Source organism: Mus pahari, chromosome 16, assembly GCF_900095145.1.
Source record: "Mus pahari chromosome 16, PAHARI_EIJ_v1.1, whole genome shotgun sequence".
Classification (NCBI taxonomy): Eukaryota; Metazoa; Chordata; class Mammalia; order Rodentia; family Muridae; genus Mus; species Mus pahari.
This window is the reverse complement of record NC_034605.1, coordinates 25,247,489-25,270,201: the sequence shown is the minus strand read 5'-3', so window position 1 is coordinate 25,270,201 and position 22,713 is coordinate 25,247,489. Positions and strand designations below refer to the sequence as shown.

General features: G+C 41.0%; 1 protein-coding gene, 2 non-coding genes and 1 pseudogene across 5 annotated transcripts; 3 read left to right on the top strand and 1 right to left on the bottom strand.

The window, feature by feature from the left end:
- Window positions 1-232: 232 nt before the first annotated feature.
- Window positions 233-15,766, bottom strand: Znf184 (zinc finger protein 184). Of its 3 annotated transcripts, none has more exons than XM_021215939.2 (6): window positions 15,663-15,762; window positions 15,061-15,304; window positions 13,799-13,866; window positions 10,780-10,906; window positions 10,237-10,363; window positions 233-2,414 (listed from the first exon to the last, which is right to left on the bottom strand). In XM_021215939.2, exons 5-6 carry the CDS (start codon window positions 10,307-10,309, stop codon window positions 496-498), a joined length of 1,992 nt encoding a protein of 663 aa, XP_021071598.1. In that variant the 5' UTR covers window positions 10,310-10,363; window positions 10,780-10,906; window positions 13,799-13,866; window positions 15,061-15,304; window positions 15,663-15,762; the 3' UTR covers window positions 233-495. The 3 variants fall into 3 exon arrangements, with proteins under 3 accessions (XP_021071598.1, XP_029403551.1, XP_021071597.1); XM_029547691.1 differs by lacking the exon at window positions 15,663-15,762 and adding an exon at window positions 15,444-15,470 and having other exon boundaries at window positions 10,237-10,332; XM_021215938.1 differs by having other exon boundaries at window positions 359-2,414; window positions 10,237-10,332; window positions 15,663-15,766.
- Window positions 2,621-4,263, top strand: LOC110334226 (annotated as a pseudogene).
- Window positions 15,767-19,585: 3,819 nt separating the features above from the next.
- On the top strand, window positions 19,586-19,667 carry Trnas-aga. Its single transcript has one exon. It is a non-coding gene; the product is annotated as a tRNA-Ser (tRNA).
- A 540-nt stretch (window positions 19,668-20,207) lies between these two features.
- Trnad-guc lies at window positions 20,208-20,279 on the top strand. The gene has a single exon. It is a non-coding gene; the product is annotated as a tRNA-Asp (tRNA).
- The last annotated feature ends 2,434 nt before the right edge of the window (window positions 20,280-22,713 follow it).

The window sequence follows — 22,713 nt, the reverse complement described above, 5'->3', positions numbered from 1 at the left end:
CACAGGTGCAGAGCAATGAGCCTCCTACCAAATTTTAATAGTCAGCAGCAACTGAATTTGATTGTAACTTACAATTAGTTTTATTTAAGGACCAATTACCTGAATAATGTAAGTGCATTAGAACAGGAGCAAAACAAATTCCTAGTTACTGAAGCACAAATTTCTTCTACTAGCAAAACATGCAAAAACCCCACACACATTGTAGATCTATGACATAAATGTGGATGTGTAGTGCAACTATTTATGAATATATTATAAATATACAAAACTGAGTATAAAAAAACTCCAAGCTACCTTTCAAATCATCTCTGAATCTTTCGTTTCACTTCATTTACAGAAGAAACTTAAAGCAGCTTGTCACAATGTTGTTTTAATAACATATTTGGATCAGTTCAGCCCAATGGACTCTCCATTCCACCATGTGACAGAGAAAGATTGAAATACGTTCCTCATCCCACTCTGATTCATTACTATAAACCAAAGTGAACAGAGCAACTATGTTAATGATGTTCCTACAGCAGCCACGGCAGGGTGCAATCTCTGGTGTTTGGTGAGAGCAGAGTGACACGGGAAGGCTTTTCCACAGTCCTCACACCCAAAAAGCTTCTCTCCTGAATGAATCTTCTGATGCTGAGTGAGGTATGTGCTCTGGCTGAAAGTCTGTGGGCACTCCGAGTTGTAAGGTTTCTCTCCAGAGTGAGTACTCTGATGTTCAGTCAGGTGCATGCTCCGGGTAAAGCATTTGTCACATTCATTGCACTTAGAGGGCTTTTCTCCCGTATGAACTTGCTGATGCTGAGTCAGACGGGAGTTCTGGCTGAAGGCTTTTTCACATTTGTTACACTGGTAGGGTTTTTCTTCTGTGTGAGTTTTTTGATGTTGAACAAGAGACGAACAGTGTCGAAAGGCCTTCCCGCACTTGGGGCAGGCATACGGCTTTGCTCCTGTATGAATTCTCTTGTGTTGTGTAAGGTGTATTTTCTGGTTGAAGGCTCGCCCACATTCATTACACTTATAAGGTCTTTCACCAGTATGAATTTTCTTATGCTGAATAAGAGATGAGCCATAGCTGAAGGTTTTCCCACATTCATGACATTGATAAGGCTTCTCTCCAGTATGAATTCTTTCATGCTTAGCAAGAGATGAACTCCGAATAAAGGCTTTTCCACACTCCTTACATTCATAGGCTTTCTCCTGGGTGTGAGTTTTCTGATGCTGATTAAGGTTTGACAGATAGCTGAAAGCCTTCCCACACTCACTGCACTCAAAGGGCTTCTCTCGGGTGTGAATTCTCCGATGCTGAGTAAGGGAAGAACAGTAACTGAAGGCCTTCCCGCAGTCGCTACACTTGTAGGGCTTCTCTCCTGTATGGATTTTCAGATGCTGAGCTAGGGATGACCAGTAACTAAAGGCTTTCCCACACTCTGCACAGTCATAGGGTTTCTCCCCAGTGTGTGTCTTCTGATGCTGAGTCAGGTTGGAGTGCTGGCTGAAGGCTTTGCCACATTCATTACACTCATAAGGCTTTTCTCCAGTATGAATCATATGATGACGGATAAACGTTGATGGGCCGTTGAAGGCCTTCCCACATTCGTTACACTTGTAGGTTTTCTCCCCAGTGTGAATTTTCTGATGTTGAGTGAGGTGTGTGCTCCTGGTGAAGGTTTTCTCACATTCCTCACATTTGAAAGGTTTCTCTCCTGTATGAATCTTCTGGTGCTCCATAAAGTGACCTCTCTGGCTGAAGGATTTCCCACACTCGGTACAAGTATATGGCTTCTCACCAGTGTGAATTCTCTGATGCTGAACGAGATGGGTCCTTTGACTAAAGGCCTTCCCGCATTCGTCACATTTATAGGGCTTTTCTCCAGTGTGAATTCTCTGATGTTGAGTGAGAGACGGACCCTCAATGAAACCCTTCCCACACTGGTCACATTTGTACGGTTTGTCTCCCGTATGGATCCTCTGATGGTTTATAAGGTTTTCACTTCTGCTGAAGGCTTTGTTACATTCATTACATTTATAGGGTTTCTCTCCAGTGTGTGTTCTTTGGTGGCGAATGAGAGCAGAACAGTAAGTAAAAGCTTTACCACATTCGTTGCACTTACACAGCTTCTCCTTTTTAACTGGGTGGGAATTCTGCTTGGCTCTTGTTTTAGTGGAAGGCTGATCTAGAGCTATTTCCGTTGTTTGTGTACTGAGGCTTGAGCCCGCACTGAGGCCGCTCTCAGGTGTGCGTGCTGCTTTCGCCATTACTTTGACTTCCCTCGGCAGCATCTGCTGGCTTGCTTGGAGCTTCTCTAAACTCCCACCATCCCTTTTGCCGCTGGTTACTACTGTCTCTGAGGACAGACGCTCTTCAGAAATGTCAAGGTCTAGGGGTGACACACTATTTCCAGGTCTTTTCTTCCAGTCTGAAAGAAAATAAAATGCCAGTCGTTTCTGAACAGAGAAAAAGAAAACTGCCCTTGTTGGAGATTATTTAATCGTTTGAAGGTTCTCAAATATATAACTTTAACATTTGGGAAGAAAGAAGACGAAGAAGCTAAGGAGAATAAACTGAAACTGGGAAAAGAGTGCTTATTTCAGTTTCATAGATGATCTCTAAGGACAAGTAAGAATGACATTTGGGCTGGTGAGATGGCTCAGTGGGTAAGAGCACCGACTGCTCTTCCAAAGGTCAAATCCCAGCAACCGCATGGTGGCTCATAACCATCCTTAACAAGATCTGACGTCCTCTTCTGGAGTATCTGAAGACAGCTACAGTGTACTTACATATAATAAATAAATAAATAAATAAATCTTTAAAGTGGAAGTTAAATTTAAGAGGTAAGCTGGATATTTACTATACATCCTTATTCTCAGCACCTGAAGGCTATTGTAGTACTACCACAATGGCGACCCCAACAAGTGACACCCTTCTTCTCCGTACCAGCTTGATCCCATTGTTGTAAGGTTGGCTGTAGCCACTGAAGGCCCAAAGATCTTTGTGTATGACAAACCCCATGTGAATTTAAGTACCACTGGCCACACAAAATCAGGGGAAAGACTATAGAGATCAACATCCATAAAAATTCTAGTCAAGGGAAGTGGGGCTAAGCTCAAGAAGTACGAGGTCATAGACAGTGTCCCAGAGGAGATTTTAGGGAATAACCATCAAAGCAGCTCATGCAGAGTACAGCACTGGTGCCTGCACTGAATTGCCCCAGTCATACAGATTAAGAACATAATCACGGCACTGCCCCTCTGGATGGCTGCACTCTGGTGGTAGCAACTGATGATGGCACCATGCTCAAGACACAAGAGCAAAGTGTCTAAACAGACTGGAGCGGACACTATCCAGGACTCATTTATGATGGCAACTAGCAGAGCTGGAGATCCAAGAACTGCTCCATTAGTTAGGCTATGAAGGAGAGGAGATTAGTCATTATAGGCTCTTCTCTCTGTGCCCTTGAGCAACGTCATCCTGATCTAGGTGTGAAGTCAGTGCATTAGCTGCTGGATGCTGTGGACTCTTATATCCCAGTGCTCAGTTGGGACCTGAAGAAGGCCTTTCTGCTCCCTATAGTCAGTTTACTCCATTCCTGCTGTAACACAGTGATGATGGGTACACTAGAGCATGGCATTTTGAAGACCGTCGATGAGTGTGAGTTGCTGGGATATAGCAAGAACATTAGCATTGTGCTGAGAGGCACTGAGACCTCCCACAGGCCTGAGTCCCTGGTGAGGACTGAGGCAGAGGATAACCTGCGTGCTCTGATACAAGGTAGAAGTGGAACGCTCCAAGGCATGGTTTGGTTATGGTGAAGCCAGAGTCTATCCAACTCCACCAAAGGGTGAACGTCCAGTTTTACATCCTAAGCCAGGAGGAGGGTGTCTCACTTTATACCTGTTATGTTCTTCCTGACTTGGGACATAGCCTATCACGTTATCTTGCCTTCAGGTAAGGAACCTGCCATGCCTGGAGAGGACCTGAAGCTTAGTCTAAGCTTGTGGCAGCCCATGTTCTTAGAAAAAGGTCAGCACTTCACCTTGCAGGATGGTTACACAGCCACTGGCATGGTCCTCATCATCAAAACCCCTGCCACAACAAAGGAGAGCAAGAACCTCAAATGGAGCGGGACTGAACTTCTGCTCAGGCTTTTGATCTTATGGCTCCCAGGTCCTAATTTCCTCCTGTGGACACATCTGCAGCCAAGCAGTGTACAACAATGGACACTTCTGCTCATAAGATGTGGCCTGCCAAATGAGGTAGGCAAATAAACCATGGATTAAAAAAGGGGGGAGGGAGTAACCTGAGACCACCAGGGGTACAAAGAAAAGGACTCACTCTGAAGGATGCATTCTGAATTGAGATTCCTTGTTAATAAACAGCAAAGAAAAATTGTAAGAATAGTAATTTAAATTCAGGACAAATAGGAGAGGCTTAGTCTAGAACCCTGAAGAAAAAATTCCATCTTTGCTAAATGTTAGGAGTTTAACTACAAGAAGAAATGATAACAAATTCAAGTCTATCATTTTTGAATTTGGAAAAGAAATGGAGGACTAGACTATAGGTGTGTAGGAGTGGAAGATGCCCAAAGCAGCATTATATAGGATGTTTATTCCCTATTCTTTATAGCTGAGTATACCAACATTATCTTAATAAACGCTTTAACAACTATTATTTTTTTAGGCCCACCCATTATATTATATTAACATACCAGAACTTTACTCAACCAATTTCATATTAGAAACTTTACTACTTTCATCGGCTTTTTATGTCTAAGATATGAAATTCCAGCTTATGAGGAAATAAAATAGTTGAAGCCATAGGAATGTATATGTGAAAAGACAGAGGTGAGGAAGACCCTCGAGGGTGATAGAATAGAGGACAACACTTTTCCACTGGAACAGGCAGGTAAGAAAAGACCCCTGTGAGTCTAGTCACAATCACTGCAACCATGAACAGAAGGGCAGACCCCAAGCTGCCACCATCTCCTGCCCATGTCTCCACAGGTAATGGAATAGCATGCGTCAGTGTAGGAGCCTCACAGTGGCAGAAACTCTTCAGTGAGAACAAAGCCATGTGTTTCACAGGTATGTTTACACCAACAAGAATAATACCCAGGAAAATATGTTATACAGCAAATAATCATAAAGAATATCTTCTGAGGTTGGTGAAATGGCTTAGGTGGCAAAGGTGCTTGCTACTGCTGGGCCTGATAATTTGAGTTCAATCCTTATGACCCACATGGAATGAGAGAACTGACTATTGCAAGTTATTCTCTGACCTCATATAAACACATGCACACCCAGCCAATACACAAAATAAGGGCAATAATAAATATCTCCTGGATGTACTGTAGGGGGAAGGGCATGAAGGCTATAAAGTCTTGTGCTGTTAAAAAATGGAGAAAAAAAGTGTTTGGAAGTGACCAGTCACAAATATGAATCATAGGCTGGCAAAGTGATATTAACCACAACCAATGTCCACACAATATTGTACTCTCAATTCAATGATTAAGATAATTACTTGGGCAAAGAATGATGAATTTGAAGGATTAGAGAAAGTTCCAGAATATGTTGACTACTATCACCTGTCTCCCAAAAGCAATCTCTACTTTCCTACATACAAAAATCTATGGATAACAAATTCCTATACCCAATATGTGGAGAAATAAATGAGGGTGTTAAAAACCAAGCTGCACAAAAAGCAGGCAGACCAGTGATACAAAACACTCATCAGGATTATAGATCATGTCCCTGAAAGGACAGAGCTTCCTAAGGCATCTTCAAAAAAGAGGCAACTGGAGGCTGGAAAGATGGCTCAGATAAGAACACTTACTGCTCTTGCAAAGACCTGAGTTTGGTTCTAGCATTCACACAGTGGCTCAAACATCACCTGAAACTCTAGCTCCAGGGGATGTGAGGGTACTCTTCTGACCTGTGTCAGTACCTATGTATGGTAAAGAAACACACTTGTAGGCAAAATAGTCTCTATCTCTGTCTCTCTGTCTCACACACACACACACCACACACACAGTAAATTTTTTAAAAGTACAGTGGCAAGTATTACTAAATAAGACCAAGAAAAGTAATACATTTCAGAGAGGAAGGCCAAGGTTGAGACAATAATACATCCAGACATAGATCAAGAAAAAGAAAATTAATGAGAATAATCAAATTATCCATGAACTCTATGAACTCTGGGATAAGTTCAAAAATCTACGAATCTGGAGAAGAAAGTGAGATAGTCTAAAGGCACCATTTAATGAAATTATAGCAGAAAATTACCCAAGCCTATAAGGGAGAAGGACATCCATCCACATACAACAAGCATATAATACTGCAAATAGACATAAATAACATGATATAGTCACAAGGTCAAAATTACAAAAAAAGCAGTATTAAAAAGCTATTTATGAGGGAAAAATACCAACCCACATAAAGGAGAAATATCAGAATAACACTGCTCTCCGTCAATAACTCTAAAAGCCAGAAAAGCAAGGCTTATATTTCAAACCCTGGAAATAAATTAATCACTTGGGGCTGGGAATGGAGCTCACTGGCAGAGCGCTCCTAACACGCTTGAGGGCCTGAGTGAGCTCCCTGTATGACACAGGCATACATATACATACTTTGAATGTATTCACTCAGACAGCAAATGACTCATTATCACTATTGATGGTGTGATATTCCTAACCAATAGTGTGTTGCACAGTTGAATTACCTATGTATATAGAAACAAAAATTATTTTATCTTGAATTACACCCAATTTTCAGAAGAAATGCAAGAATTTTCTTTATGGAACAAATCAAAACTGAACATTATTCTTAAAAGCACTTTTAGTAGTTCCAATTTAAATTTACAGAACAAACTCTGGTTAACTTTTCCTGTTTTCTCAACTGTCTGTAACTTAACAAGCTTTTGTTGCCTGCAGACTGCAAACTGTATCTTTTGCAAGTGGGTAGGGGACACAAACATTGAAAAGTCCTGACCTGCAAGAGAAGCTACAGAAACAACACAAATTCTTGGAAACTCAGTAATATACTTCTGAATAAACAGTGGAGTCATTGAAAAAATAAAAGAGAAAGTAGAAAACTTCCTTGAATCAATAGAAAATGATAGCACAATTTACCAGAATGTCTTGCCTAGAGCTAATGCAATTCAAAGTTTATAGCTGTAAGTACATACATTAACCACTGTCCCCTAAAAAGAACCAGAGGGGTGGGTGTCTCTCTCTCTCTCTCACACACAAACACACACACACAAACTCATACCTACACATACTTTAAAAAAGAAAGAAAAATAGCAAATAAATAATCTAATGATATTATTATGATACACACCTCAATGTGTGTGTGTGCATTTTTTTTTTAATTTTAAAATATATGTGTGGGCATGTGCACATGGGTGCTTGTGATAGAAGAGCCCAGAAGTATTAGGTTCTGTAAATCTGGAGGTAAGATGGTTGTGAAGCACTCCATACAGCGATTAGGAGCTGAACTTGGGTACTCTGAAGGATCATCAAGTTCTCTTAACCCTAAGCTATTTCTTCAAGGTTCTATAATAAAATGAAAGAAAGAGAGAAAAAAAAAAAGAAAAAGAGAGGAGGGAGGGAGGGAGGGAGGAAGGGAGGGAGGAATCAAGGAAGGAAGGAAAGGAGAAGGCTAGATAATGGTGGTGCATGCCTTTAATGCTAGCACTTAGGAGGCAGAGACAGGTAGATCTGAGTGATTTTGAGGCCAGCCTGGTCTACAGATAAGAGTTCAAGGGCAACTGGGGATACACACAATTCAAGGACATACAGAGAAACCCTGTCTCAAAAAAACATAACAACAACAACAACAACAACAACAACAAAACCAAGCTGTGGTGGTTAGTTTTTGATCAGCTTGATAGAAACTAGAATAATCTGGAAAGCAGGCACTTCAACTGAGAAATTGCCTGGATCAGACTGGCCTGTATGTAAGTCTGTGGGGGCATTTTCTTGATTAACATTTCATGTTAATCACGCCCCCTGTGGGTGGTACAACCTTTGGAGAGGTGGGCCTGAGTTGTAGTAAGAAGCAAGCCGAGTGAGCTGTAGAGAGCAAGCCAGTAGGCAGCATTCCTCCATGGCCTCTGATTCAGTTCCTGCCTCCAGGTTCCTGCCCTGTTTCATTTCCTGTCTAGGCTTCTCAATGATCGACTGTGACTAGGAAGTGTAAGCCAAAAAAAAAAAAAAAAAGCCCTTTCCTTCCCAAATTGCTTTTGGTCATGATGTTTATCACAGCAATAGCAAACTAGGACATGAGCCAAACCCAAAAGCACATCACTAGAAATAATGATCAGGGCTGAAATTAATGCAACAAGGACTTAAAAGGACAATGCATAAAAGTTAGTTCCTTGATGAGATTTAAGTGACAAATCTCAAGTCAAACTAAGAGGAATACAAGAAGCACCTTTGCAAAATCAGAGATTTGAAAGGAACTTTTTATAACAAACACCAATGAAATCCAGAGGATCATACAGGAATACATTAAAAATACAAGAAGGTTAAAATTGGAGAAAAGATGAATTCCTAAATACTTGTGAGTTAGCAAAATTAAATCAAAAGATAAGCTACATTTACAGAGCCATAACAATAATGTTGAAACAGCGATTAAAAGTCTCCCAACAAGAGATGCTCAGGACCAAATGAGTTTATTGCTGAATCCTATCAAAGGTTCAAGGAAGAGCTAACACCTTCACTTCTCAAACTGTTCCAAAAGCAGAAAAGGAGGGAAATACCACAAAGCTCATTTTACAAAGCTAGTACTGCTCTAATATCAAAACAAGATAAGGACAACAAAAAAGTACAGGCAAATTTCCATGATGTAGGTATAAAACTTGCAACAAAATACCTGCAGGCCAAATTCAAGAACAGATTAAGATCATACAGAACAACCACAATGTTTTGTTTTGTTCTGTTTTGTTTTTTAAACCTCAGGGATGAAAGGCTAATTTAAGATGCACAAATCCATGAATTAAAAAGACATAAACTAAGAACAAAGACCCCACGGTCATCTCAATATATGCACAAAAGGCATTTGACAAAGTTCAATATCCCTTTACCATGAGAGTCCTGAAGAAACTAGGAATAGAAGGAATATAATGGTCCTGCAAATGTCATGACTTAATTTTCTTTATGGCTGGATAAATTTCCATTGTGTAGATGTACCTCATTTTCTTCATCTATCCCTGTGCTCATGGGCACCTAGGCTATTGTGACTAGCAGAGCAACAGAGTGCCTAGATTATCCCAGTCAGGTCCTTGAAGAAATTCCTTGTGTAGCTGGAAACGGATGAATTAAAACAAAACAAAACAAAACAAAACTCAGAACCTCAATGACAGAATGATAAAGTTACAGAATATGGAACTACGAATGAAAGTAAGAAAGGAGTGCTTTAAAACAAACAACATGTACAGGATAGCTTTGTGTCAACTTGACACAGCTGGAGTTATCACAGAGAAAGGAGCTTCAGTTGGGGAAGTGCCTCCATGAGATCCAGCTGTAAGGCATTTTCTCAATTAGTGATCAAGGGGGGAGGGCCCCTTGTGGGTGGTGCCATCTCTGGGCTGGTAGTCTTGGGTTCTATAAGAGAGTGGACTGAGCAAGCCAGTAAAGAACATCCCTCCATGGCCTCTGCATCAGCTCCTGCTTCCTGACCTGATTGAGTTCCAGTCCTGAATTCCTTAGGTGATGAACATCAATGTGGAAAGTATAAGCTGAATAAACCCTTTCCTCCCCAACTAGCTTCTTGATCATGATGTTTGTGCAGGACTTGAAACCCTGACTAAGACACAACAACATCAAAAAACCAACAAAAAACAAACTGAAAAACAAATCCAAGTCTGCATGTGTGGAACTCACTTTTTACTTTAGTTGGGAACGGAGAGACTTAGGCAGTGTTGAGTTAAAGCACTTGGAACTAGCATGTGTTTCTGTTTGACGCTAATAGAGATGGAACCCAAAACAGAAAACAAGGGGACAGTCCTGGGTCAAAACAGAGTGGGAAGACAGAGAATGCAGAATGAAGGTACAGATGTCTGCTTTTACAAGAATCAGGAAGGCTACAGCTTCTAAAGGGAGTGTAAAATAGACTCTATGTTGAGCTGGTGCTCATTTCTCCACAGGTGATGCTCCGAAGAGCAGAGTGCGCACCAATGCAGAGCCTCTTCTCACAGGCCAGCAGCTGGGAAGAGCAGTCCTGTTGTCACACACTACGTACCTTCCAAGGAGCCAACAGGAATGCACGAATCCTCAATCCATGGCTCTGTCCCTTGCTCTAGTTGGGAAATCATATCAGGTTTGGAAACCTGGAGCCCTGCTCAGAGGGAGGAAAAAAAGGAATCTGTCTGCAATAAGGAAAAAGTACCATATCAGAATGCAATCTCGCCATTCCGTCTCTAAGATACTCTACATGGGAAAATCTGGTGTGATGAACAGCATGTCCAATGTCCTAACAAAGGGGCAACTGAGAAGCTCGTCTAAGGAGAGGAGAATACTCCACTTAATAATGAGGAGAAACTTCTAAAATTTAAAATTTCTGGTTCTGAAATTTTGATGCCAATCACATCTAAGCACAATAATGTGCCTCCCACATCCCATCTAAACTTAGGGCTATCCTCACCTAAAAAGACAAGGTGTGTGTTTGCCACACCATAGAAACCAAACCCATATAAACTTAAGGTCACCCTTCGCTACAGAGACCAGGTGTGTACCCTCTGCCTACATCCTGATCTTAACTTGGGGGGTGGGGCATCACACTCACCTATAGAGACCAGATGTGTATAATTTTCCAGTGTCACATCTCTGAACAAATCTCTCTGTATAGGATCCAGGTGTTTCCATTCTTCCTGAGTGAAGTTCACGACCACATCCTTGAAGGTCACTGATTCCTAAAATATCAAGTATTCTGCAGCTTAGCCTTAGGAAACAGGTAAAATTAATAAGATCCACAGAAGCAAGTCAGGTGATAAACTAAAAGCAGTACCAGTATGTCCACTTTTCGAAAAAATTTCAAATAGACCTTACCCATAGGACTGGTATTAAGAATGAAGTAAATGTTCCTTTTGGTGGGTGGTAATACATGCAGCTCATTGGAAGAGCATGAGAAAGGTCCTAGGTTCAATCCTCAGCACCAAAAACAAAAGCCAAAAAGCAAAATAAAAACAAACAGACCTTTTCCCTGTGAAGTGCTTATTTGGGGCATCTAAGTAAGTGCTCATTCCACTGACCAGTGCTGTCTTGGTTCCTCCTCCTTATCTCTGAGCTCTAAGATACAGCAAGTACTATATTATAACTGCTATAATCAATAATGTTTTAATATCTATAATATGCAGGACTATCCAACTTTATGAAAGACTTGCTCTATTACATTTCTTTCCGGGAGGGTGGAGAGAGGGGAGGACACAGGGTTTCTCCGAGCAGCACTGGCTGTCCTGGAACTCACATAGTAGATAGACCATGCTGGCCTCAAACTTAGTGATCCACCTGCCTCTGCCCCACTCTCTACCCCTCTGCCCCCCTGTGCCTCTAAGCCTATGAGCCTCTGCATCGCTGCTTCTGACTCTGTTGGGATTAAACCCAGGTGCCAACACCATCCAATTGCCATATTACATTTCAAAGGACACCAAAATATAAAGAAACCAAACCAGCATCATATTGTGGAATAAAACTCAGTAAGAAGAAAACAGCTCAAAATAGGTCCATGATCCAGGCTTTGGTAGCGCACGCCTTTGATCCCAGCACTTGGGAAGCAGAGGCAGGTGGATTTCTGAGTTTGAGGCCAGCCTGGTCTACAGAGTGAGTTCCAGGACAGCCAGGACTATACAGAGAAACCCTGTCTCAACAAACCAAAAAAAAAAAGGCCCATTATCTATAGGATTAAGCAGTTTTCAAATTAAGGTTGAAAGGTCAGTAAATCATATCATGCTTAACTACTAGCTAATAAAAGAAAATAGATAAATAAATAAATAGAGATCATTATACCTTTACAACATTAAATATTCCTGTTGGTTTAAAGATTATATTGTGGGGTTGTTTGTTTGAGACAGTCTTGCTATATAATCCTGGCTGGCCTCTGCCTCCCAAGTGGTAGGATTAAAGGCCTATGCTTCTAGCTTCATTTTGAAATTTTGGCCTCTTAGGTTTTTTGAGCAAACTAAGCTTAAAATAATTAATTACAATAACAATAGGAAACTAACATATATATTGAGCACTTCACCCAATGTGAGCAAATTTACATTCCTTTACAGTACACTCTGATCATTAATAAGATGGATCATATTCTGAATAAAAGAAAAGTCAAAATGAATCTTAATAAAAAAAAAGACTCAAGTCAGAAGTATGTTCTCTGACTATATGTTCACTCACTACCTGGGACATGACAATTGTTTTATGAACCTTTGTGTATGTTGAAACTTATCCAATTAGAGATGGAGAGTCGTCTCTCTCCATTGGTGGATTCAATCAACTGTAGATGAAACACATTCAAAGAACATGCACAGATATTAGTCTTGTCACTATTCCCTAAACAATACAGTAGAACAACTGTATAGAATTTCTAGTGTATTTGCACGGTATTTACAATGTGTCTAGAGATGGTTAAAGTACACATGAGATTGTGGATAGATTATATGTAGACATTGTGCCATCTTGTGTAAGGACATTGAGGATTCACATGTTTTGCTGTTAGGGACCCTAAAACCACTTCCTCAGGATACAGCGGAGTAACAATACGGTTTAAAATACACGCAGTTTATCATCACAATATTCCTCCATAAAAAAAACAAAGTGATGCTAACAGCACTTAAGCTGAAATTGGGAAGAACTGAAAAAGGGACATCTTAAGGTTAAGGTCGATAGAAAATTTTTCCTACCTTAAAATCTATTATGGTTCACATACTAAATAAAGCCTTCCCACTTCTCATTAAGTATTTGAGTTCTTTCATATTCTTAGCTCATTTAATTTAATTTTTTTAATTTTTATTTTTTTAAAGATTTATTTATTATATGTAAGTACACTGTAGCTGTCTTCAGACACTCCAGAAGAGGGCGTCAGATCTTGTTACGGATGGTTATGAGCCACCATGTGGTTGCTGGGATTTTTGGAAGAGCAGTCGGGTGCTCTTACCCACTGAGCCATCTCACGAGCCCCCAATTTTATTTTTTTTAACGTTTTCAAAATAAGCCATCTCCTCCAAATCTTTCTGAATCTGTGACTATTACTAGCGCTCATCTGCACACCTACACTCTGCTCCTCACACCTGTCTTAATCAAATATTCAAATGTCACGTGTCCTCGAGAGAATATAATTCTACGTCCTTCATGTAACTCTCTGTCCTCTGCAAACCACACATCTCTCTCCATTCCCCAAGATCTGCAGTGCTCATTTCAACTTTGTACACCTGCCTGCTTTGACTTTTATTGGCCAATTTACTGTCAAATAAAGACTAATGTTGTGCTGTTGCTTCTTCTTCTTCTTCTTCTTCTTCTTCTTCTTCTTCTTCTTCTTCTTCTTCTTTTCTTTCTCCTCCTCCTTCCCTCCTTCCCTCCTCCCTCTCCCTCTCCTTCTTCCCCTACCCCAGCAGTGTTACAAGGCACTGGGTAAGAGGTAAATGGTGAATGACTGCTTAAGCTGTAGAGGCCGAGCAGGACCCAGGTGAGGTCACAGGGCAGATGAGAGACCAGAGAAGGCTCACCAACAATGATTTGGGAGTCAACATACTTGACAATAAAAACACATTATTCTGAGAAGTGACATGGCACTTGGGAAAATCTCAACTTACCTGACAACTAGATGGTGGGAGTAGGAGACGTCCCTCGTGGAGACTGGTGGAGTCTGCAAAGGACAGACCTGAAGAGGAAGAGGCCAGGCTGAATATGACCAGACCAGATCTGCTGCTGCCAGCAATCCACAAAGAGGTTTTACTTTTCTTCCTGGAAATAACAACCATGTCTCCCCTTCTTTTCTATGTCAGAATCCCCCAACCCCCTAAGAGGTTCAACTGAGGCCTCTGTACCATCCTGAGAAGGCTCAACAGAAACAAACAAACAACAGAAACCAAACTCTGCCTTAATATTCATCTTTGTCTCTTGACGCTTTACATGGTTCATACAGAGATATGTGAGGTCCTCATTAATGAAGCAAGACACTCCTGCTGAGCCTTCTCTGCTTCACATAAAACATGAGTAAGCAGTAGGGTATGATAGTGCACGCCTTTAATGCCAGCACTAAGGACGCAAAACCTTGTGGGTCCCGGTGAGTTTATTCAGTGACACTCTCACGTACCTAATGAAAGTAAAGACGTGCAAGCAAACACTTATACACATAAAATAAATCTAAAAAAAACCCAAACACCTTTTTAACAAAAAATTTGATGAGGAAAAGATAGTAATAGATCATACGCTTAGGTATTTTTAAAAGGACATTTAAAGAACTGTTTAGTTTTTGTCACTGCAATGTAAGAAATATGCTAACTAGGAAAACACTACTCAAAGAAGTCTAGCGATCTTATATGGACCTATCATAGGAAATGGCTTAGATTTCTTGACAGGGAACTTAGGATTTCTAACAGCTGGATTCACAGGTAAGGGCACCATTGTAAAAGCACTGACAGTATCTGGTGCTTTTAAGATCTACACACAAGTTACAGGACCAGGCACTTTCAGTAAAATGAACTAAAAACGAAGAAAACATTTGCACCCAAAATGGTGAGTTTAAGTCCACACACACTTGCACCGGCACAAACTTAAAAAATTGCTATCTGCAAGATATTTCAAAACTAATCTTTGCATTAAAAAGTTAAAACTTTTTTTTCCTGACTAAAGTTTTCTATTCGAAAATGTAATAAAAGAGAAATGTCAAGAAGATCAGATATTCTGAACTGTTGTTCCTTTTCAAATTCTCATGTCCAGAACTCAGAATTAATTCTTTCAAGTCTCTTTCGATGATGTAATTAGATTTCTTTACCCCTGGCCACATTACTTCCTCCTCCCACCTCTCACTTTGCCCTACACCAGCCCTCTCTGCCCTGGTAATTCCCATTACCTGCCATCCCAGGAGCTCTACGTCTTCCGCTAGAACTTGGACACGTGAATACCCGGGCAGCTTCAGTGTGGGACTTGGATGTCCCGCTCTCCTTCCAGAGTAGGTGTCTTATGCTCCACGAGACTGGCCTACCAGGGACAGGAGACACTCTGCAGCACGCGTCTTACTGTCGCACCTCAGACTCGTACAGAGTAGCCACGAGGTCCTGTCCGAGAGCGGAGGTGCACAGGGGAGGTTCGGATCGCTACAAGAAACAAAAAGTGAAGAGGGAGCGAGCAGCTCTGCCTCGCGGCAGCAGAGACGCTGCTAGCCCACCGAAGAGTCCGACCACCAGCCCTCCACAGGGTCTGCGATCTCCTACGTCCCCAGGCGGCCAGACACACCTGTTGCGGGGCACGGCAGAAAGGCGGGCTGCCCCGCATTCTGCTGGCCCGGCCCAGAACAAAGGAACAAAGCCTTGGGGAACCCGCGGTGCCCGGCAACGCCGAGGGGAGGCGCGCCCCCTTCCCTGACTCCCCGGCTTCCTCCCGCGCAGGCCGCACTACGCGGGCCCGCGAGGTGACGTCACACTCCCAAGGCGCTGGTGGTTGCCATGGTGATACCTGGACTCCAGTCTTGTGACGCACTCCCAAGGATCCTGGATCCAGAAGCGTGGGATGGTCATCAAAACTCAGACTGTGAGTTTACGCGGTGGGACGAGCCAAACACCCACCCCTTTCCACGCCCACAGTCGGCTTAGCGGTCACTTCCGGTCGGGTAGACCCTTTCCCTTCGTTCCCCCCTCCCCGCAACACACAGGAGCGCCTCACCGGGGAGCTCAAAGGACCACAATGCCCAGAATGCAACGCGCAGTGTTTCTGAATTACTTTTCCCAGGTCTCTACAAATGCTGCAGTCCCTCTTGGTGGCTCGGGAGGTTGAGCCTGTGTCCAGTGGTTTGGATTGTGAGCGGAGGTGGCCATATACAGCGTTTGTAATCAATATTCGCACACCCTCAGGGTTTTGGGCGGAGATGTTGGGGGCAGTCCCATACCCCTCAGGCTGGTCTCGAACTTGCTATATACACGTGGCTGGCCTTGAAATCCTGATCCACCTTCTCCACCTCCTAAAGATCTGGCCTCCAACACTGAGAATTTCAAAAACGCAAGCATACAATTCACTGTTCAACCCTACTTTTATTACCTGGTCTGTATTCTCATTTATATGATATTTGTCATTTTGAAAATATTTTTTGTTTTCATGTCTTCGAAAAACGACTCTCTTTTTTTTTAAATACTAAAGAAACCGGGAGAAGGTGGTGGTACAGTATTTTACATATTAGTGCTCTCTGCAGGTTTCTTTGCCTAGCACTTAAAGCACATCCTTAAGTGCCCTGGAGGTACACAAAAGACTTCAACAAATAGGTTTTTATGTTTCAAAGGTGTGCCCTCAACTAAGGGCTTCTGTTCCTCCCCAGTTATTTGACAGAAGGGCTAAAGTGGCTCCCATCCTTAGCTGAGAGCACCAGACTTGGAAATGATAATGCTACACATGAAAACGTTAAGGAAAGGGAATGATTTAGAGAAATGGTTGCAACAAGACATTCGATAAAAAGAGAGTGTTAACAGCAATCATGTTTAGCTTTTTTTTTTTTTTTAAATTGATTTTATGTGTCTGTGTTTGCGGACATATGTGAAGGGACATGCTTTGGTGTCCAGAAAAGGATGTGGGAGCCCTTGGAACTAGAGTTTATAGAAGATTGCATGCTTAAGACCAGACTTCCGACACTAGCTTTTCTGTTCGCTGGCTAGGAACACCTCACAGGTTTTGGTTCTGGGAATGGGGCTCTGTTGAAATAAATGCCCGGACACATGAAAGTGACTTTGAAATTTGATTATGAATAGAAGCTAGAAGAATTACTGAGTTATAACATTTTAACTAAATGATGTTGAAAAGATGGATGCTATATAGGCATTAGGTTCTAGTGATGACTGAGATGGAAGTGAGGGGCATGGGAGAGAGCTACGGTCATCTTTCATATATTCTCATGGTTAGGACAGTCAGCCACATGTCTGTTTACTACACTGAAAAATCCAGACTGGGAGATATTTGAAAACTGTAATGACAATTTTGGAATTTTGGTTTTTGTTTTTTTTTTTTTTAAGAAGAAATATAAGAACGTGTTCTGTTTTAATCCCAGATGTGGGATTACAAGGCTGCTTGAGACTGTCCAAAGCAGCTGATTCTGATTTACCTCATGTTCTAGCAGAGGCATGGTTTTGGCAGCTGCAGATTGTTTCTGCAACTGTGTGACGTTTGGAATTTTAGGACCCTTTCAAAGGCCATAAAACACTAGGGCACTGAGAGGTGGGGCTGGTGGTTGGTGGTCATTCAGGTTGGTTGTAGTTTGTTAGTCATGCTCAAGAAGAAATAAGAAAAAAAAAAAAAAGATTCAGATCCCCCCCCTCTCTCTCCTATACAGTGATAGGGGATGAAACCAGGGGAATAAAGAGTGGGAAAAAGAAGAATTCACAAGTAGCAAAGTAGTGAAGACCAGGTACAGAAAAACACTTGCCTATTAAAGTATTTGTACCAAAAATATAAAAAGAGCTCTTAGGAGTAGAGGGACAGGCGGTAGTTTTTTAGTCCTGGTTTCAAACTCCAGCAGCAAAACAGTTTATCCTTTTTTTTTTTTTTTAAAGATTTATTTATTATATGTAAGTACACTGTAGCTGTCTTCAGACACTCCAGAAGAGGGAGTCAGATCTTGTTACCGATGGTTATGAGCCACCATGTGGTTGCTGGGATTTGAACTCCAGACCTTCGGAAGAGCAGTCTTACCCACTGAGCCATCTCACCAGCCCTAAACTGTTTATTCTTAACAATGCTCAATAAACCATCCAATTTAGAAAATAGGCCAAACCTCAAAACTTTTAACACCTCACCAAAGATGATATTTACAGAATACAGAAATATGAAAAGCACTCTACATCTTAGTGTCAGGGAAATGTCTATTAAAATAAATTTATACCAGCATACTCCTTACCAATGCTCTAGACAGTGACACCAAACACTGACAAGGATGTAGAACAAAAGGCACTCTCCTGCACCTACAGCAGGGATGCAAGCAATACACCCGTTCTGGAGGACAGAATAGCCGTTCTTATAAAACTATTCATGCTCTTAGCTTCGATTTAATAATTCTGACCCTTTAGTATTTCTTCAAAGGAATAAAAAACTGACTTCCAAAGAATACTTGTGTATGTCTGTAGTAACAGTACAAGCATGAACAAATTGTTGGGTATATGGTTACTGGATTATTATTCAGCAATTAACAGAAATGGATTACTACAATATAAGAAAAAAATTACAGGGTTGGGCATTAAGTGAATATTACTGAGTAAAATGAGTCAATCTGAAAAGGGCTGCATATTGTATGGTTCCACTATATAGCACTGTGTAAAGAACAAGTAAAAATCACCTACTGCCAGGGCTTTGGGGGGTACTTTGAGCAAAGGGGACTTGGTGGGCAGTGAAACTATAAATACACAGATTTGTCAAACCACAAAGAATGTACAGCACTGAACAAGCCCTAGTGTGAACTATAGTATTAATAATAACTTAACCATTACTGGCTTATCATGATAACATAATAACTAATGGAATACAAGATGTTAACAGTAGGAAAATTGGGAAAAGAGGAGAGATGAAATATACTGAAAATAATTTTCACTGATTTTTTTCCCCGATAAATCTAAAATTGTCGTCCTCTCCCCAAGTCTTTTAATATAGAAATATATGAATGCTAAAGGTGTTTCTTAAGGTCAGAAATGGAGAACAGATAATTAGACGCTAAGGGAATGGTGGTTCTTTTCATCAAGTAACAGGCATTTGGTTAACTGTAGTATACTGTTGGATGGAAAATAGAATTTGTTATTTAATGAGCTTAAATATTTAGCTGAGATTCCCAAGAGACAGTTGAGAGAACCAATTCTCCCTCAGGTCACTGTTTATCATTCTTTAATGCAATTTATAATGTTAGTTTTGTGTTGGGCTTGTCTTAGCTGAAAACACACTTTTAATGTTTTCTGTAAATAAATTAAAATTTAAAAGTAAAATAAAATAAATATTTTAAAGTCGATGTTTGATTAATGAGTCAGAACAAAAGCAGTATCTAGGACTGGGGTAACGAAGGTACGCTTTATTTTTGTTTAGAAAAAATGTATATGTACATCACGTAGCCAAGTTAGCCCCAGGCTGACAATTGCCTGGGACACGGGAATGAGCCACCACCCGCGGCCTGATAGTACTTAATTGTGAGGTCATCTGGGTTCTGGTGAGGGAATTGAAGTCTCCAGTCGTCTTCCCGACGACTCTCCATTCCGAGGCTGGACAGAGACCTTCCGTATTTTCCCTTACACATCACAAGATTCTATTCCTTTTTGGGCTTTTAGATCCTTGCAAATCTGGCAACCCATTGCTTTTCCTTTCAATCGTTCAGCTACTGAAATTTACCTTCATAGATTTTAGAGGGTTAGTTTACTCATGTAGTCGTGGCCGAGTGGTTAAGGCGATGGACTAGAAATCCATTGGGGTCTCCCCGCGCAGGTTCGAATCCTGCCGACTACGGGCTCTTTTAACTCTCAAATTTGTTGCATCTATACTGATCTCTATTAAGAGGATTTTCAGGTCTGCCGATGTTATAGCGCGGGTATTTAGCAATCATGAGGTTCACTTTACTTCCAGAAGTTATTCGGTTATTTATTTATTTATTTTTAATGCGGCACCATCGCCGCAGTCTTTCTTTTCGGGGAAGCTCAGATTCCGGTCTAGTTTTTACTTCCTGTCTTATGTTTGGTTGGTTAGAAGCTTCAAGGAATGCACGGTTTATAATTTCATTTTAGGATAGGAACTAGTGCACAACAAAGGCTACGAGACAAGGACTTTTTTTCTTTTTCTTTTGCCTTTCCTATTTCAATCGAATGCTCTCAGAGCCAGCCGACCCATCACGCAGGCGCAGCGATCGTTGATTGAGCAGCGAACGAAGCAATACTAGGCTTGGGCGCGGGTCACATGGCATTTAGTAAAACCGGAAACGGTACTGGATTCAGAGGCTAAGGGAACTTGAGAAATTTCCTGTACTGTCCCTGAATTATCATTGTCACCTCGTCCTCGTTAGTATAGTGGTGAGTATCCCCGCCTGTCACGCGGGAGACCGGGGTTCGATTCCCCGACGGGGAGAGTGTGCTTTATTTTAAGTAAATTCCCCTCCTAAGAATTTAACACCCTCGTAGTTAACTGCATTTCTTTCTTTAATAGAATCATTCAAAACTTAAATACAACAATAACAGTAAGCTACATAAATCAAGGGTTTAACCATACACACAAACACCAACTTTACCAAGACATGTATACATTGGGTAGGTAAATACAGTAACCAAGAAATCAGTATTGCACCCGTAAATTTCATGTACTTTGTGAGCTCTTGTACAACAGAACCCAATGCCACAGTTTGATATTCCTGGCAAAATATGTAGAGGAAACATCAGACAAACCAAGAAACTTTAAGCTGAGTCGTACTCTTTTAACAATAGCAATATTACAAAGCACAAGGAAAGACTGACTGTTTCATAGCTAAAAGCTGAACATGATGTGTACCTTTTGCTCTTGCTATACAGGTCATTTTTTGCAATAATTGGTGAAATTTGAATAAAGTCTATTGATTAAATGCATCATTTTTAATTCCACCTTCTGTTAATTGTTAAATAATACATCATATAAAATGTACTAAAGAGTATCTTCAAAATACCTTAAATAATTCAGAAAAATATATATGCATGTATATCAGAACATGAAAAAGAAAAGAAACTATAGTAATATGCTAGGTTTTGTTAACAGAAGGAATGTTGTGAATGGTACTCAGGAGTTCTGCGTTGAAACAATTCTGTCTGAATTTTTATAACTAATTTGTTACAAGAAATCTAATGAGTTACAACAAACCTTTACTAATTTTTAAAATTCACTCCATGTTACAGTATGCACGTGGAGGCCAAAGGGACAACTTGCAAGGGTGTGTTGGCGTCTAGGGTTCAAACTCAGATCATTAGGCTTACTGGCATGTGTCTTTACCCTCTGAGTTATCTTTCCAGCCCTTAAGAGCTTTAAGCTCTATGGGAGGGTGTTGGGGGGAGGGAGGGTTGCACACCTTTAACGCCTTCAATCTCAGGTAGAGACGAGAGTATATCTGTGAGTTCCAGATCAGCCTGATCTACACTGCACAAACTGCAGCCAAGACGATCTTGTGAAAGTGTAAGTCTAGGTAGAGAGTCTCTTTTACTTTGGCAATGTTGGTTAATGTAGGCTTAGATTTTTTTCAAAACCTACTTTAATAAGGGGTTCTTAAACCCTTTAACCTCCCTTATAGCTCACCACCCACCAGAGAGCAGAAAGGAAAGGTTAATAGGACGAAGGAGGATGTAGACCTGTTCAGAAATAGTTCTTGGGGGCAATTCCAGTTTTCCTTGTCAGAATATCAGCAGTTCAGTTCAAACAAATGGGCAGCAGCAGCTAGGTCCACTCAAAACACCGTTCATGAATCCGCAATGACAGTTCCATCCAGAAGAAACTTTGAGGCCCTATCAATCGTCTGGAGTCTGCAGAATTAGCAAGAAGCCTCCAGAATATCATGAGAAGTTCTTTGGTGCATGTCTCTCTGTGAAGTCATGACAAATGATGATCAGGGAAGGAGGCCAGGTGGACCAATGCCACAGCACTGTCAGTGAAGATCAGCATCAGCAAAGCCCAATGAAGGCCAGCAGCACCGTCCACTGTCTGTTGGATTATACTTATACCCTCTCCAGACATCACATGTCCTCTCATGCCTCTGCTCCAGCAAAACATTACATGCCTTTTCCAAGCAGCTTCCAGAAAAAAACCACTCAGCAAAACATCCTCTGATAAGACAGTCTCTAGGAAAACATCACGTGACACAACTGAATCTCCAAGGAAACTGGAATATTCCCACTTCATATCCCCCTTTCTGTTTAAAAAAAAAAATCTTTTTTTCTAACATTAACAATCTACACACAATAGAAACAATTATAAGAACCCTAAAACTAGAGCTTTTACATCGTGCCTTAACCAAATAGCTTATGTACAGGAGAGTCAGACAATAGTCTAACAAACACCTTTACGTTTCTACCAATATACAATAATTCAAAGGAAACAAGCTTAAATTTCTATCAATATACAATAATTAAGCAAACCTTAAATTTCTATTAAACAAAACAACCTACACTCCTAGATGGAAACACCCATAACTAACACCAAATGAGCAAAACCGTTTATCCCAACTTAAAGACTCTGGATGATGGTCTACTTAGAATTGCTTCCTGCTAAACTGGGGCAAAGAATTCCTGTTTGGGGCCAAAGTGGGGAAAATAGTTAATTTTAGAAAAACTAACTGTAGCATTTGTTGGTATGTCAACAGTGGCCCCTTTTATAAATTTGGAAACTCAATCCTTGTGATATCCGGTGTTTGGATAACGTGCACAGCTTGTGGTCACCAGTATCAATAGCTTTCCCACCCCTGTCTTCTTCATTTGCTGTTCCTGAAATTACAGGAATATTAACTTTAGTACCCCATTATTGTAAAAGATTCCTTCCCCAGAAGATT

Coding starts and splice junctions, on each gene's coding strand:
- Znf184 (XM_021215938.1), bottom strand. Junction 10,907..13,798: donor TCCCACCATCTAGTTGTCAG/GTAAGTTGAGAT, acceptor TTGATATTTTAG/GAATCAGTGACCTTCAAGGA. Junction 2,415..10,236: donor TCCTGTTGGCTCCTTGGAAG/GTACGTAGTGTG, acceptor ATTTTCTTTCAG/ACTGGAAGAAAAGACCTGGA.